At 43.3% G+C, this 17,398-nt stretch overlaps 1 protein-coding gene across 2 annotated transcripts; it reads left to right on the top strand.

Moving 5' to 3' along the window:
• The first annotated feature begins 2,072 nt into the window (after positions 1 to 2,072).
• LOC146647820 (neurturin) lies at positions 2,073 to 11,379 on the top strand. Of its 2 annotated transcripts, XM_085390185.1 has the most exons (5): positions 2,073 to 2,227; positions 2,396 to 2,824; positions 5,487 to 5,606; positions 8,454 to 8,763; positions 9,262 to 11,379. In XM_085390185.1, exons 4-5 carry the CDS (start codon positions 8,481 to 8,483, stop codon positions 9,702 to 9,704), a joined length of 726 nt encoding a protein of 241 aa, XP_085246311.1. In that variant the 5' UTR covers positions 2,073 to 2,227; positions 2,396 to 2,824; positions 5,487 to 5,606; positions 8,454 to 8,480; the 3' UTR covers positions 9,705 to 11,379. The 2 variants fall into 2 exon arrangements, with proteins under 2 accessions (XP_085246311.1, XP_085246310.1); XM_085390184.1 differs by lacking the exon at positions 5,487 to 5,606 and having other exon boundaries at positions 2,074 to 2,227.
• The last annotated feature ends 6,019 nt before the right edge of the window (positions 11,380 to 17,398 follow it).

Genomic DNA, 17,398 nt, shown 5'->3' on the forward strand with positions numbered 1-17,398 from the left:
ATAAAACTAAATTGAATTGAATACATTTTAGCAGGAAGTTTAAATTTTTAACCCAAACTCAGGATTTTAAGAGCTGGAATGAAAGTGTCTCAGAGACTGTGCACACCTCTTTTGAAACCTGAGTGGCCTCTGCACCTCTGGGGCCTCAGCCTGTCTGCTCACAACTGCAAATTGTATTGTATATTTGTTCTCTGGCAGGGATGGATTTACCTTTTTACCGCTTTCCTTAGACAGAAGGCTTGTCTTTCAACATGAAACACTCATAAAAGGCCCTCATTGTCTGAGTGCATCGTTTTCTGTTTAGATTTTGGTTCTCTAAAAAGCAGTTTTCCACTCGCCGAGATGACATTTGGCGAAAGGTTACTTGTCCAATCATCAAACCACGTCTTGTGCAAGACGTGCGTAGTAGCAACATTTGTGCCTTATTTCCAGCCTTTCTAATGACACCTCAACTGGAATGGTCTGTTTATAGTGTTACTGATTGAGGGCTTCCTTAAAATCTTGCCCAAAACTAAACAAAATGTGTTTCTTCACTTATCCACGCCTAGTGGAAAAGATTCAATCACAACGTGTATGGAATTCTATCATACTGAAATTGGAAACATGCTATGTTGCCCCCCCACCTCGAGTATTCTCATGTGTCAGACTGTCTTCGTGACTAATGTAATCGTAACTTTTTGAGCGAGACGTTTTCGTGTATACAGATCAAGCCTTTCACTTGTACTGTATCTGGCTTGATTTAGCAATTAACAGCTGTTGGGTTTATGCTGCAGCTGAGGCAGGTCTATGAAAACTTTACACATCTGTGAACAATATGTACAGAGTAGGCATGTTTCTGTCCGATGTTAGGAAATGTCTGTGTGCAGATAGCTCCTTTTTGAGGCTGGAAAAGCACAATATTCCCTGCTAGGTGGAAGTCATTATGTCTTTACATAGGCTGTTCAGGCCAGTTATTGAGATGTCTGTTAAATAAGTTAGTGTAATAATAATATTTTGCACCTGCCGACTGTAATGAAAAGACGTTTTCTTTTTTCCATTCTTCATTTGTTCTGTTGCTTTTCTCCAAGTTGCTGAGGGTTGTGTTAAAATGCGTTGCCTGAACTTTTGGGCTAAAAGAAATATCTACCCCTTCAGGTCACTGTGATAACAACCTTAGAATAATATCTGTTGATACACAAACGACACAAAGCTTTGGGCAAAGATTCCTTTGGTTTGTCCCACGCAACGATGAAGGAATTTTAAGTCTTAGAAATTTCACACTTGGCCACATCTCCACCCCTCTTGTGGAGCTTTGATTTGTGTATAATTTGGCCTGAGGAAATCTGAATGACTCATGTTGTGAGAATGAGATATTTGTTAGCAAATAATTAGTTTCCTGTTGGTGTGCTGGCTTTATTACTGTGCTGCTTTATTTCCAGAAACGATTCTGGATCATACATCCTGTTTACCTGTAGGTTAATGCAACCCGCTCCACGACAGCACCTGTGAGGCTTCGCGTATCCCCCTCAGTTGTCTCCCGACTGATCGCCGTTTGTTTATACATCGCTGACCCCACACACCTGAAGCATTTCCCCCTGTGGCTAGGGTATTTATTTAGATTACAGTGTGGAGCGCCTGATACCTTCCAAAAACACAACCATCTGCTCCTCATTTGCCACTCAAGGCTAAAATACTGTATTGGAGGGGATGTGGATGTGATCCTGAACAACAACATCAATGGGTTTATCTCCAGCCAGCTGTAGATTGGGTTATCATGAAATACCTCTGCTGTGATAATTCTGTTTACTCGGAGTTTATGTTGTCTTAGCCCCCTTTAAACCAATTGTGAACTTTCTTAATTCCCACTAAAAGATTGGAAGACACTCGTTTTAGCAGACCCTGCTAAACTGCACTGATCTGCCCATTTGAGGCTATTACCAATTGCCTGCTTAAGATGGCACGCTCTCTTGCGGCAGAAGGTAAATGTAAGCCTTTACTCAGGCCAAAGCATCCTTTAGTGCTTCTGGAGAGAGATTATCATGTCAGGAGTAATCCGACTCGGCCCACAAGCACAACTATGGAGGAGGAGGAGCATGAGTTGAAGGGGAAGGCACTCGGAGGCATCGGAGAAGCTCTGTGCTCCACTTACGGTAACTACACTCTCCCTCCTCACCCTAACCCATCTTCACGACCCGCAGAGTTGTTCTTGCTTGAGCTGAAGAGGAGACCTGCTGCTGGAAAAAAAAGGGTAAGGAAATGTGCATTATCCTTCATCGGTGTTGTTCCTTGGAGAAAAAATAATCATAAGGCAACGGAAATTCACAGAAATTCACAACAGATGTGATAAAAGTAAAGAAATCTGTAAGATCTGCTTATTACATGCCACCGTACCCTGGTTCTGCTCTGTTCTCCCAAGGTTCAAGTTTGCAAAGAAGACCACCAGTTCTGTATGGGGAAGCATGAAGACATGAGTTTTCTGAAGTAAAACTGACCACTCAGTGGCTTCTCTAAACATCCAGCTCTCCTCTTTTTGGATGGATAAGGCTGAATGCCATGAAATGCATGCTTATATTCAGAGGAATGCTGATTCTGATCTTTGCAACTTAAAAGATTTCTATGGAAGTGCAAATATGATGGAAGAATAATACACCCTTGGCTTGAATCAAGTCAGGACACCTCCCCTACTTGCAGGCACAAGGAGTTGTGATGATTTTTAGAAAACAAGCAGGAGTACTGTCCTCACTCCTCGCCTGTGATGATGATGGACTTACCCAGCCAGCACTCGCCTGTGGAGGTCAGCTGAAGACGACGCCACACAGCTAAGTCTGGATTAGCCGGCCGAACGGTAAGGACACCACATCTTCTTTTGTTAGTCTAAGCCAGCAGCTTATGAGGAAGGCGTTAGGTGCTGCAGACAGAGATGGCTCTCCAAGTGCTGGGGTGGCAGAAAACACACGTTATCCGTGTCAATAAGTGGCTCCTCGGTAGAGCCACATGACAATAGCGCACTACGGCCTGTCACAAAATGCTTGCAGAGCAGTAACCGCTCACTGGTCGCAAAAGGGGGTATCCCGTGTTGTTGGAAGAGCAAAAAGAAAAATAAATTAGCACTCTGATTTTCTTGCAACCTCTCAACACTCAGAAGAGTTTATTTTGCGAGGGAGGAATATTTTTCTTTGCCTGTCATTTGCCCAACATGGTGGTTTGCCTCATTCTAATGCATGAGTGCACTCTAAATACACGCTCCTTTAAAAAAAACTTAGTTCCCTACTTAGACTTGATAAGAAACTGGGAATTTGGCTAATTATTTTTTTGTATTAATCATTTCAGGGATTTCCGCACCTTTAATAGTTTAAATAATTAAGAAGATCAGGATCACAATAGAGGCGCTTGATGACACTCATCCTTGGCATTTTTTACTGAACTGATGATCCCTTTTGCACTAAGCCCATATCATACATGGAGATTATACTGTATCTGGCTGTGCTCCGAGAGGAGGGATAGCGGCTAAGCCTAAAGTCAGTTGAGCTGTTCAACTTTCATAACCTCCCAAAGCTGCTCATATAAACTGATGGGGAAGCTGAACACATGTACTATTCCTCATTGCCTCAGTACATACGTGCTGCATGCATATAATGCAGACACTGCTAGCCTAAAGAAAGTATGGTCAATAAATGCAAAATCTCAACATATTTTGGATGTTTGTACTTGCTTGTGCTTGCTGGCGTGGGTCATATTCGAAAGTGGTATTCAGTGTGTGCCAGATGGCCGCCAGCCTTTTGTAAAAGCAACATCAACATGTTTAACATGGGTTTAGAGGTGATGTTGTTGTGCTAAAAGAGGATCCGACAGAGACAGATTAAGAGCCAGGATAGACTCTTTAGAAAGTAGCTGAGACGCACATAAAAAAAAAAATGAGGCAACGTTGTGTTTCTCTGCCAAGAATAATGCAATCGCTTCACATCAAAAGGGTGATTCAAATGTCTGCACTGCACTTGGACTCTCTCCTCCCATAACAGCACAGGCCAGAAATACTGAGACAGGTGTCAAATGTGCATCTTTAAATCTACCTTCACCTCACTCCTCAATAATCCTGCTTTAACAGCAATAGGTATGAGTTGTGCGATTCCGTGCTAAGCCGTTGGGTCACTGGATTAATCCGTATCTAATCCAGGGGACCCGATAGTAGGCCTTCTAAAATAAAATTGAAACTTTTTAAGCCACTTACCCAAATCCAGTGGACGAAAAAGGATACCAGAATCGTGTTTAAAATTCAAAGAATGTGACCAAAAATTGTCACAACTTTTCCGGCATTGCTCAAAAGCTTCCCTTTTTGCTCAATAATGAACATCAGCTTTCTAGCTAACAAGGAACAGGCTTGTTTTGATTATCCCATGGTCTCTGAGTGACAGAGCACGAGCCAACCGATGTGGCTACCAGCAAAATTACACCACAGGCTTTTTTTGGTTGCATTAGAACCGGGGCCGGATATAGAACAGCCAATCCTGGCTCTGAAATCCCACTTTATTTTACAACCTCTTAGCCCACCCTGGTGCCACCACAACAAAGCTGGCTCACCAAGTTTGTCACTTTGCTTCTTCATTATTCTGGCATTTTGTGGGCAGGTTGGGATTTAGTGGTGGAAGAGCCTGCAGGTGCTCATTCTCTGTGGACCTTGCATGCTGGGCTAACCTCTGAGCTAGAGGTGTCTGACGGATTAATACGGACACACACACAGAGCGAGACCTGTGCTCTGCCACCAACACTGCAGCCAGGTGTTAACCCACGTGACTGCAGATAAAGCCGGCAGGCATTAGTGCTAATCCCGCCCTGATCTTTGGAATATGTCCCTATTACCTCCCCAAGCACTCTCTAGCTGTCCCCAGGTCTCCTGATGGTCACTTAAGAGGGAAAAGACAAGACAAAGCCTCTCTAGGACTCCAAAAAGCACGTTGTTTCTTTGCAGCAACATAGTAGGTGCCTTTCCCACTCTTTGGTTTGCTACTGCTATCTTACGAGTGCAGGTATTTACGGGGTGTGTTCAGAGTAATACAGAAACAGCCAGTCACATGGCTCCAGCGAAGCCGCAACTCACGGTGCATTAACAGTGCTCTGTAGGCACAGGCCTCATGTTTATGCAGTGGCAAACACACTGTGGTTAGACCTGGAGAGATTTCTTGATATCAAGAAACAGCAAGATGATATAAGAAAGATAATCTAGTCTTATGTGATGGATTTTAGCATGTGTACACCATAGAAGTGAAGTGGGTGTCTGGCCAACAATTGAAGGTTGTACTTTGTCTAAATTTCTAGACAAGCATGCGTCAGATGACTGGGAAAGAGTGAAACCACGCAACTGCTGTACGTGTGTGTTTATGGTATGTATGAGTCACAGAGAGAAAGGGAGACAGGGTGAAACAGAAGAGGCTGTATTTAGAGAATATATAGGAACAAATGCTGCTGCATGGTGAGACATTGAAGTTGGTATCTGCTTCTTTTTTTTCCAGCACAAAGACGCTCTTCATTTTTGCTGTTCTGTGATCTTCTGTCACAATGACCGTGTCTCACTGGTCTCGATCCAGACTGGCTGACAGGAAAGCCCCCCTATCTGCTGTCTTCATTCAAAAGTAAAAACCACAAACGCCGCTTATCCCCATTTTGACAGATCTCTACTTCATCCGTAGGCTGTGACATTCTGTTGAGTGTCTCCTTCTGGCCAGAGAAGGAGGGGTTTGACACGGGTGCCATGCTGCTATATAATTACATTACCACCAGCTTAGAAGCACCAAGGCCACTGACCCAATTATTCCCCGAAAACGTCGATTTTATTGTGTCATTTGAAAAAATGCGATCTTTCAGATCATCAACAAGAGCTCAGTTGATCGCTGCAGATCGGCCTCCAACTGCGCCATGCGTGCATGCATGCGTTAGAGAATACATAATGTCTCGGGAATGGCTTTGACAGACTTAAGCATTTCTGGATGAACAGTTCACTTTCATGGTTTGCCTCAGACACGTTAAGAGCCTTCTGGGACTGTTTTCTCTCTGCTGGTAGCTCTTCAGGTGACATATGGCCCAGAGCAAATGTCAGGTGTGCTATCACTCCCACACTCTCTCTAGAATCACAAAATCCTCATTTCCGGCCGTTTCCATGGCTTCAGACTGTTTTCTCGTCGTAAATAGAAGATTTTATCCCTTTGTTTTGGGCCTGACACAATCAACCGGCCTTCATATGCACACACTGGAGCATGCATGGGCATATCATGATGCTTTGTGAGGGCCAGACATGTTGTGTGGGAGCTGGTTTAGTTGTTTTTGCGAGTCATCTGCACTTTTATACCTCTGCTTGAGGATGAGTTTTCCTTCTGCTACAGAGTCCTAAGGGCTTCCACTATATCCTCTCTGCATTTACTGCTCTTCTCTGTTTGCTAGGGAACGAAAAAAAGCAGTATTTGTCCTCAGGAAGTCAGCTACTCATTTACATATCCATTGCTCTCCCAAGAAAACGCAGGTGCCTCTTCTCTCTATCAGTAAGTGTATATATATGTCCACAGGGGTGGGGGCCAGTTACACATATTAAATGTCTCTGCTGATTAATCATCCGTGAACATCTGAACAAGCTGCAGTGTGATCCTTGGCACTTTTATTGGCGCCAATTGACTGCAGATGTGACTAATGTGTTTCTGAGTGGTGCAATTATGACAATCAAAGTGTCTTCAGGGACATGAGATCAGTGCTTGATGATGAATCTCCATCCAGTGGCAGAGACAGTGGAATACTTATCTGTTCTTTACGAGGTAATTGTTTTATCAGGATGAGCCACGGAGGCTGAGGACACCGATGCATCTCTGCCATGTGAAATCGCTAACTCCATGGATTAATAACTGCCCAAAATTGGCCTATTAATAGCATAGGAAAACAAAGCTCTCATCCTTAGCTGTGTAGAGTAGAAAACGGCTTCATTTAAACTGAGAATTCCACAAGTTAATGCCTGGTGGACCGAGCTCTCTGCCGTTAGGGTTTGGGGTCAAAGAAACAAAATGAAAGTTCCCATTTAGGCCTCCATATATAACTTCTGAGGCCTTCGCAGGCGAGAAACAAGCGTCAGACATATGGCCAGTCAGTGAGTAACATTCGGCCACAGCTACCACGCCACCTCCATGTTTGATTTACTTAGACTGTGTGTCAATTGAGGTTGCTAGGTGAAATGTTTGACTTTCAAATGATTGTCGTTGTACCCCTTCATTGTGCAGAAGCCGCTTACCACGTCAAACACATATGGAATTATGAGTGATGACTCAAGCTTTGGCTGATATGACTGGTTATACCTGTTTATATGCTGTTTGCACCACTGCAGCTCATGCGCACAGTCCCTTTCTATTTTCCATCTGTGTTGTCCGAATCACGCAGATGCAGAGGAGTGCAGGGAATTTTCAACCACCATGAGAAAACTGCAATGCTCCTACTGTTTTTGTCTCTGTCCTGTGATCTATAGGAGTTGCTGACTTTTAGAGAAAACACTTATTTTAGAGTTTTGTTTCTATAAAATATCGGGCAACCATGCAACATGTTTTCTCATTGTAAACAATCCGACTGCCTGCATACATTCCCCTGCAGAATCCGGCCTGGCAAAGCACTTTCTAAAGCTGGTCTGGATTTGCTGTTAGTCACTGCTAGTGTACTGTTTCCGGCTCTGGGGGAATGCTTTGCTCATTGCTGACAAGATGTGAAGAGAACAAAGCAGTGGGCTTGTAAAAAAAAAAAAAAATATATACCAGTGGTTTGACATTAAGGGAAAAAAGAAAACATGGCACATAAGTCCTCCAAATTGAGTTTTGTGGCTGCAGTGTTGCTGCATCTGTTGGAAGGGAGGGAAGATAAAAGGGTATACAAGCTTGCACGTCCTATCATACATAGAATTCCAAATAGGTGTGGTTGAGACATTGTAAAGGAAGGAATGTGTTTTCCCTCTTTTCAAAGGTTTTTTGGGGAGGTTTTAGAAATTGGGGGTGGAGGCGACTCAGATGCTCATTCTCATCAGGTATTTTTATAAATTATTTTCTGCAGGTTTGCAGGGGTTGCATCCCGTTTGTCTTCAGCTCAAATAAGGAATGGCAGTCGTGTTGTTTTTCCTTTTTTCTACTTTTTTCACTTTCCCACACATCTGCATTCTTGGGTGTCAGCGAGTGATGTCGAGCTCACAGATCGTGACCTCACTTATAGTGAGAATGAGCTGGCAGCAAAATCAGAGAAAGTAAACCGGTGGTAAATTAAAAGCCCCGCTGCAGAAGCCTCACTCGAGAGAAGTAGATTTGTGGAAAGGTCGCAGCAATGTGATGGTGGTAGATATAGCAGTTTCGACACTGATGTGTCTGTGCTTTAACGTGACAAGTTCAAAAGTACATGGCTGAAGGCGTGACTGTTTAAACATGTCTGATGTTGCACACTTTGCCTCTCTCTCGCTCTCTCCGCAGAGTTTCAATGCTCCTCCACGTTCTAAGATGAAGTTATGGAAAGGTGCTACTTTTGCCTTCATGCTCTGTGCTGCAGCCCTGTCCACCATCCTCATTAGAAACATGGCCACCATCAGACAGTTCAAGCTTAACACAAAATATCCATCTTCACCCTCGTCGAGACCGTCTGCATTATTAGAATCAGCATCCAAGACCTCACCGCCATCATCGTCATCGCCCTCCTCAGAATCAAGGCCAGTGCCCCAACAGATGGGTGATCTGCATCGGAGGAAACGCTCAACAGACGACATGAAATCTTTCCTCTCAGAGTGTAAGATAAGCTGTAGTTTTCATTTTCACAAGCTTGTGAAAGGGTTCCGACAAAACACTCAGCACCTGACTCTGTTGCTTACGGAGCAGGTTTAACTGTTCACACACTGATGTCAGTTAGCACCGGTCATAGTTCACCGGTTCTCCACAGAACATCTCCAACCTCTAAGATGATGGTCTTTTTTTTACCTCACATTGCAACAGTGACAGACATTCATCAACAAACCTCGCTCTGTGGAACTTAAACACTTTCTGTTTAGCTAGCGCTGATAAGGATAGTTTGTTGCTGTTACGATAGATAACATTTTTGTGGTCCTCTGTTTGCACCTGACTTTGATTTCCATGCCAACGTCAGTGCATTATCTGTGTGAGCCATCTGTTCTGTTGACACTTCTGATTGTTGAAAATGTTAGACACAAAATTACACAGAAACCAGATAATCCCACCTCATGACCTGTCAATAACACTTTCTGTTGATTTATTCCCCTTTTTTTGTCAGTTACCATGATGTTGCAGAGCTTCACCGAGGGCGAGCTTCAGCACATGGTCGGAACTGTGCTAGAAACTAAGCGAAGGAAGAGCCGGCGGCTTGCTAAGACCCAGGGCCGCAGGACTAAAAGGGCCCGAAAGCCCAAGTCGTGCACTGTCAGGACGCTCGAAGTGAAAGTTAATGAACTGGGTCTCGAATATAAGAGCGAAGAGACTGTGCGGCTGCGCTACTGCAGTGGCAAATGCGATAAACACCGGGAAAACTATGACATGGTCATGAAGCACATGATGACAGTGGGCTTCAGAGAGAAGGGCCGCAGGGACAAAGTTAGCATTCAGCCCTGCTGCCGACCGATTGCATTTGAGGACTTTACCATCCTGGACACAACAGTAAATCCCAGCCGCTATCAGAACATACACAATGTATCTGCAAAGAACTGCGGATGTGTATGACCCAGAGATATGGACTTCTTTATGCTGCTCTCTCTCTCTGATGGAAGAGTCATGGTTGCTGTTAACAGAAAATCTATGGAGTATAAACTCAATGAGAGGAAGATGTGAATATGTTCCTGGATGCTCCAAAGCAGCTTTTTTAAAAAATAATAATTTTATTTTTTTTTGTTGGACAGATAGACTATGGCATTTGACCATCAGTCTTCACAAGCTGAGACAGTGTCACGTGGACACCAAGACTTGACATGTACAAAGGCAGACAATGGCTGCTTAAATCACAAGTTTTTATCTTTTCTATCCATGTAGTAACACTGTAAACTGTGGTGTAACAACAATGTAGCAAGGTTTTGTTTGTGATGTCATATTTCAGTAGTAAATGAAACAGATTATGATTTATAAGCTGTAGGGGACCAGATCAGTGCTGTAACTGGACTTCATTCCCACCGGTGTTAATCACAGGACACTTCAGCCTCGTGGCCTGATTATAATGTTTTGTGATCTGGCTTAAAGCGTGTTGTTATTACAGGCCATGACTTTGGTTCCCTACTTCTATGCAATGTTACTAACTGCAGTGTTATTACACAGGTAAAAGAAAAAAGTGTTACTGATTAGAATTTGCTAATGCAAATCTATAGCTCCAGGTTTCATGCTCACGTTAAAAACTCCAGTGTATGTCGATTTGTGTTGAATAACAGCAACAGAGCAATTTAAACATTTCACACATCTGCTCCCTTGAGTTCTACTTTCTCAAAATACCCCAGTCTAAAATACACAATTACCCATAATTTTCAGGAATTATTTTCCCCAAATAATTGCCATAACACACCAAGTCAAATCAACACGCGCGGGAATCCACAAAGTTACATTCATAAACATCGCACGTATCAGGTTGCCGGTGATATAACCCGTTTCATTTTTGTCTCTGGGTGTCATTTGTGAATGTTTACACATGCACGGTCATTAGCTAATTTGAGAAGCAGGTGTAAAAGAGAAAAATGGTTTTAGTGAAAAACTAAAAACTTGGCAAAGTAGATGCTGGGATCTGAAGTGATGTTCGCACCTCTCCATAAAACCATGTAACCTTTCTAATCCAAAACCCACAGTACAGCCTTCCACTGGCCCTTCAAATGCCTCCTTTGTTGTATTGCCTGGTTGACTTTTAGGGGAGAAAAAGCTGTTGAAATGAATCATTAAGCATCTTTTTCACCTTCGCCGATTTTTATTTGGTTTGAACCCATAGCAACTGGCTGAAGTAAAAACACATTATGTCTGTCTGGTTTTTTTTCCTTTTGACTTTTTTTTTTTCCGGGAAGGTGAAATGGAGATGCGGTGCATCTTTTTGTTGTTGTTCTTATTGTATTTATTTGGGAAATAAATTATGGTTTTGCATATTTATTTAGATTACCACACAGAAATGGGACAGCTTATCATCATTAAGAAACTGTGCCAAAAATGTTTATCTTACATTCTATACTGACTGCTGAATAAATATAATTTCAGACGTATGGATGTTTATCGTTTCTCCCAAGTCACTGATTTTGGGGGTGTCAAATATTCTGTACTCAGATTGTATTTAAAATAGAAAATAAATAAAACAATAAACTTTCAATGTATCATCCTCTTGATAATTGCAGAAATTTCAAACAGAAGGTGACGTCTTTGGTGAAGGCAGGATTGGCTTATGATCATATTACAAGAAATAAAGATTAAATATGCAGCGCCACTGTCATGATATTGTATACAGTGCTCTGTGAAAGCAAAAAGAAAATTCTGTTTTTAAATGATCATTTCATTTATTAAAGGGAAAAAAAAAAAGCTACACAAACCTTCCTGCCCAATGTTGAAGTAAATTGCTCCCTAAACCTAATGAGTGGTTGTGCCACCCTTGGCAGCAAGAACTACAATCAAGAATTTATGATAACTGGCAATGAGTTTTTCGTATCACTGTGAAGGAATTTTCGGCCTACTTTTTTTCTTGTTGTTTTAACTGTTTTAATTCAGCCACATTGGAGGGTTTTTGTGGTCTGTTTAACGTCGTGCCAGAGCATCTCAATCAAATTTAGGTCTGGACTTTGACTTGGCCACTCCAAAACCTTCCTTTTATTCTTTTGAGCCATTCAGAGGTGAACTTGTTGATATGTTCAGATTATTGTCTTGCTGAATCTAACTGAATGTGCTTGTGCTTTATGAAATGACAGCTAGACATTCACCTTCAGGATTTTGTGGAGCAGAGTTCATGGTTTCATCAATTACACTAAGCTATCCAAGCCCTGAGTGGCAAAGCAGTCCTAGATCATTACACAAGTAGCACCTTGTTTTAGGGATGATGACTTTTTATAAAATGCTTGCTAGTTTTACACAAACCCTCCAAAAAGTAGCACTTTTGTCTGGTCAGTGAACATGTTTTTCCCCCCAAGTCTTGTGCTTAAGGAGTAATTTTTTTTTTTTTTTTTTTTTTTTTTTTTTTTTTTTTTAAATGACATCAGAAACAGCAGTATGCGACATTACGTGATGGCAGAGCTTCAGTTCATCCTTTGTCATTTTTTTTTTTTTTTTTAATAAATAGGACAGGGGGAATGAATGAGAGAGAGAGGGGGAGAGAAAGAAAGAAAACCAAAGGGGAGAAGAGACGGTGAGAAGGGGGGGGAAGAGAAAGAAAAAAAAAAAAAACTCCTGGGTCACCTGTATGGAGAAAAAAAAAACAAACAAACAAAAACAAACAGAGGAGACAGCAAACAACAAAGAGCAACATAATAATAGAGAAAACAAAGCACCATCACAATAAACTAGCTAGTCATAGATATCAGTATTTACTAAGTAATAAACGATATTGTGCAGCACGCAAGATAGACAGCGCACAGTGTGCTTTGAGGCAGCAGCCAAGAAAGCTTTAGTCCGCGTCTGTGAATACCCATGTGTGCATACCTGTGTGGATCAGCATGCTTGCATTCCAAAGGTTTCTCCATGTAATGATCTGCTAGGGAGTGTGGGGGGGGCCACAGCCCCGTCCTCCAGGGTGTGAAGCGGGTATGGAGGAGATCAAAACTCCAGACATCCAGAGGCCCCCAGAACACAAGAGACCATGGAAGACCAACAGAGGGGCAGCCGCGCCACTGTCCCAGTAAGAGCTGAGGAGAGTCCCAGATGAGGGCTCGCCCAGCAGCCGCGGAGCAGAAGTCAGGGGGAGTTGCAGTGACGCGCCCGTGAGCTCCGCCGGCCCCCAGCTGCGCCTGAGTGACCGAGCCCTAGGCCGAGAGGCCGGGGGCACCCCACCTCCAAAGGGGCCCGAGCGAGCCCCAGGCCCCAGGCCCCGACAAGCGGCCGCCAAGGAGTGAGCCGGTGTGCACCCGGACGCCCACCCCCAGACACAAAGAACCACCAACACACCGACACCTGAGGGAGTCCGCCACCGGCAGGGGAAGTGGTGGTGGGTGGAGATAGGCCTCCAAACCTTGGAGGGCCTGAGGTGTCCCCAGAGAGGTGGCGTCTGATACCCAACCTGACATATAGACACAGACATACAGGCACACACAGACACAAACATCCATTCCCACCCTCATGCTCTCATATGCACTCACTCCACACTCAACCAACGTGGAGACAGACATAAAGAGACGCTGTACACACAATCACACTCCCCAAGCGTACTCTACAAACCGGGTCTAGGTACCCTTGCCCCTGGAGGGGGGAATTGCACCCAGACCCAGGTGGTGTTACCCTTTTCCCTGCGGTGGGGAGAGGCAGACCACCCCGACTCCGCAGCAGCAGGGAGGCCCCACACCCCAGACCGCAGTCGGACGGCCAACTCCTCCTACTAGCCCTCCCGCTCCAGCAGGCCGCAGAGAATGGGGGTGGGAGAAGACTCCAAACCTCCCTCCACCCGCTCATTGTAGTGTTGATGCATGTGTGTTCTAAGGTGCAATTAAAACCCAGGAGGGCATGGAGCTACCTGCCAAGGAGCAGCAGGTAAGCGCATAGTCCCTCCTGCTAACCCTCAATGACTAAGTGTATTTAAAATTGAGAGGTGGGCAACGACGTCAGGGGTGAGGTATACACCCTGATGGTGATTTGGACTCCGTGATTGTGCCCACCCCCAAGATCCTATATGTATGTGTAATGAGAGTGTGAATAATGTGAATGTCTAAGTTGTGGGATAAAATTGAGGCAGAGGCAGCCAGAAGGGGACAGGGGGGGGGGGGGGGGGGTAGCCTCCTCTGCACCCTGGTGACATACCCCCACTCCAAGGCCCTGCATGTGTGGGTGGTTGTGGAGGAGCGGGAAGAGGGAGGCAGCTGGAGATGGGGAGGGAAGGAAGGGAGGGGCAGGTAACCCCTCCCTGGGGCCAGCTCCCCCGCTGACCCCAGTAGGCACTCCCACCCTCCGCGACCCGCCAGGGAAGGGGGGCCCAGGCCCATCAGACCGGGGCCCAGTGCAGTAGCGCCCCCCGGCTCCACAGAGCCCTGGACAGTCCACCCAACCCCACCACAGAGAAAACTGCACCCACCCCACCAACCACACATCTTCCAGACTACATAAGACGGTAAACGCCCAGGCTGAGATCTTCCTCCACCTCTCCTGTATCTCCCCCTCCTGCAGAGAGTTCCTGAGAGAAGAAAGCTCCTGCAAGCTTACACAAACCCTCCAAAAAGTAGCACTTTTGTCTGGTCAGTGAACATGTTTTCCCCCCCCAAGTCTTGTGCTTAAGGAGTAATTTTGGTTGGACAGCAACTCCGGGGAAGGTTCACCAGCGCATAAAGTTTTCTCCATTTGTGGATAATGGGTCTCATCGCAGGTCCTTAGAATCCCAACGACTTAGAAATGGCTTTGTAAGTCTTTCTATGCAATTTGTATGTACTCAGGTTATCTTTGCCCATCCATTTATTCTCTAAGGCGTGTTTAATTCAGGGTTGCGGGAAGGCTGGAGCCCATCCCAGCAACCATAAAACAAGAGGTGGGGTAGACCCTGTACAAGTCACCAGCCTGTCGCAGGGTAACACAAAAAGACAGGCAATCATTCACATGCACATTCACACCTATGAGCAATTCAGAATCACCAGTTAACCTAACCCTACTAACTGTATGTCTTTAAACTGTGGGAGGAAGCCAGAGTACCGGCATAATAATGCACAGACATCATCCTACTAGTGTAGTCTACTATTACAATGTTTGAGATGACGTGTTTGAGATCATTAAACAATTTTTGAATGTTATCTTCCGTCTAATATTAAAATTAGTTTGATGATCTCAAACCTATAAGTGTGACAAATATGCAAAAGAACTACAAAATCTGAATGAGTCAGATACTTTTTCACAGCACTGTAATCTGTTATAGCAGCTCTGTGGTGCTGAACGAGGCAGCCCACAGAGCTTTCACCCAGACAGTGACAGGGAGTAACAAAAAAGCAAACATTGTACTGCCTGTGAATGTATTTACTTTCAGTTATTGAGATTTAGAAAATAAAGAAAGTAAGGCCGGTCTTCATCTCAATATGAAACACTGTGGTTATAATGTTGTTTTTTGTCAAAACATTCGAAAAGCACTTCACAAAAACTAAACAAAAGAGTATTAAAAATGCATCAAACACCATCCTGCCGTTAAAAAACAACATCATAATTCAGACGTGTAAATCTGAGGGACAACATAATCCCCGGCAAGATCTATTGTTTATTCCAGTCTGAGAAACCGTTTAACCAACTAGAAATAAGCTAAACTGTAAATTTGAGACCTGTTTTAAAGTTATCAGTAGGAACTGACTGGGAGTGGAGTGAGTGCTGCAGAAACAGTAGTCAAGAGGAGATTTTGATGTGGGGAGAATTTAAAACACTATCAAATAATCCTCTCAGTGAAATCCCACAATTCTTTATAAGCAAGCTAGTCTTCAGGGAATGTTTTTCTCTAAGATGCATAAATGCATCCCTCCAAGCCCAGAACATTGTCTCAAGAAGTAAACTTTTTCAGGTAGAAGTAAACAACCTTACTTTTTTCTTTGACCACCATGCAGCTTTTGGTTTAGTAGAATGCTTTCTTAACACTTGAAGAGCATTTTCTTACAGGGAAATACCCTTAAAAAGTACGCTTATCTCAACGCTGTGCTGTAACTAAAACAAAACAAAACAAATTTTGTCAGTACCCGATAGTATTTCGAAAAGCAGAAAGTTTAGGTTTGGTTTTACCCAGCTTCTCAACATCTGCCTCCACTTAAATACAGTGTAGGTGGAGATAAATTTGTTTGTGCTCGTAGCATTGAAAAATCAAACAGAAAACATTGCACACGAGAATTCATGAGAAAGAGCAGTCCAGTTATACTGGATAATCTACAGAATGGGCATAACCTTTTTCATGGGAAGGTTTTTACATAAAGGGCCCTTTATTTATTTTACAGCTTAAGGATTTCTGATGTAAAATAAATAATCCCCTAACTTTTTCATTTTCACTTCGAAATGTTGACTGATGTCTTTGTTTACTCATTTTCTGTTTAGAATAAGAAACATAATAAGCATTAGTAGTAGTAGTAGTAGTAGTAGCAGTAGTACAAAATGATACTAAGTGCAGGTTTGGTTTTACTTCCAGTACAAGACTAAAAACTACACTGCAAAACTGTTAGCTAACTAGACTTCACTGCAAAAAAATAGCTAACTAGCTAAGCTAATAGCTTAGCTTGTTAAATTTGGTCAGTGACAATCTTGTTAACGTATACCACATATGTAAAACAGCAGCAATATAGCTTAGCTAACCCTAAATACTATACCTTTAGTTTAAATTTAGTCCCTTGGAGGTTGACCTGGAAGCCCCATTCTGTACTGGATTTTCATGTATAGTAGTCTCTTCTCTGCTGAGTAGAGCTGTGCCCGTCTGTGACTCAGACACCAAACAGCAGTATTAGTGGAAGAATCCAGAAAGGTAGGGCTTGTTGTCTTTTGTATACCTTGAATCCCTGTATTAGCGGGCAGCATTGTTTGCATTTATAATTGCACTCTGGTGTGCCTGCAATGTTCTGCCATGGAAAATTAAACTTGCAAGTTAAATACTGCATGGACAGCTGCTGAAATGTAGTAAACTGACAAGACTTCAGAATTGTCAGTTCTTAACACACTCAAAATCTGGTTTCAGTTTAGACGTCACTTTAATTTTGTAATGCCGTCTTCCTCGGGTCCTCTAAGTGAAAACCATTTGTTTCCCCCTTCACTTTTGGACTCGACATTTTCAGTGTGGTGTGACAAGGGTATAAAACAGTTCAAACATTTATATGTGGATGGTGTTTTCGATAGTTTTCCCAACTTGTCTTCTCGTTACAATCTCCCTGTTACCCATTTGTTTCGCTATTTTCAAATTCGAAATTTTGTTGCCAAGTGTTTCCCAAATTTCCCCTTTACCTCCAGAACAGCAGTGGGAAACTACGTTATCATTTATTCCTCATCACAGAGGAACCATTTCGAAACTCTATGATGCTATTCTGTCTTTTAGTAACCACTCTAATGTTAAGCTTAAGTGTACATGGGAAGAAGAACTGGGATTTCGAATACATGAGGAGTCTTGGGAACGGGCTATAACGAGGATACGATCTTCCACCTCCTGTGCTCGTCTTGGACTTATTCAATTTAAGGTCATACACAGGGTGCATTTCTCTAAGTCTAGACTTTCTGAATTGTATCCAGAAGTGGAAAATAAATGTGATAAATGCCATGGTTCTCCT

The sequence above is a fragment of the Rhamphochromis longiceps genome, linkage group LG18 (genome assembly GCF_057381845.1).
Source record: "Rhamphochromis longiceps isolate RC_006_pf linkage group LG18, R_longiceps_female_GT1.1, whole genome shotgun sequence".
NCBI lineage: Eukaryota > Metazoa > Chordata > Actinopteri > Cichliformes > Cichlidae > Rhamphochromis > Rhamphochromis longiceps.

Bases quoted from the DNA above. Each gene is read 5' to 3' on its own strand.
- LOC146647820 (XM_085390185.1), top strand. From the start codon at position 8,481: ATGAAGTTATGGAAAGGTGCTACTTTTGCCTTCATGCTCTGTGCTGCA. The intron at 8,764-9,261 runs GTAAGATAAGCT...TTTTTTTGTCAG, and splicing joins GAAATCTTTCCTCTCAGAGT to TTACCATGATGTTGCAGAGC.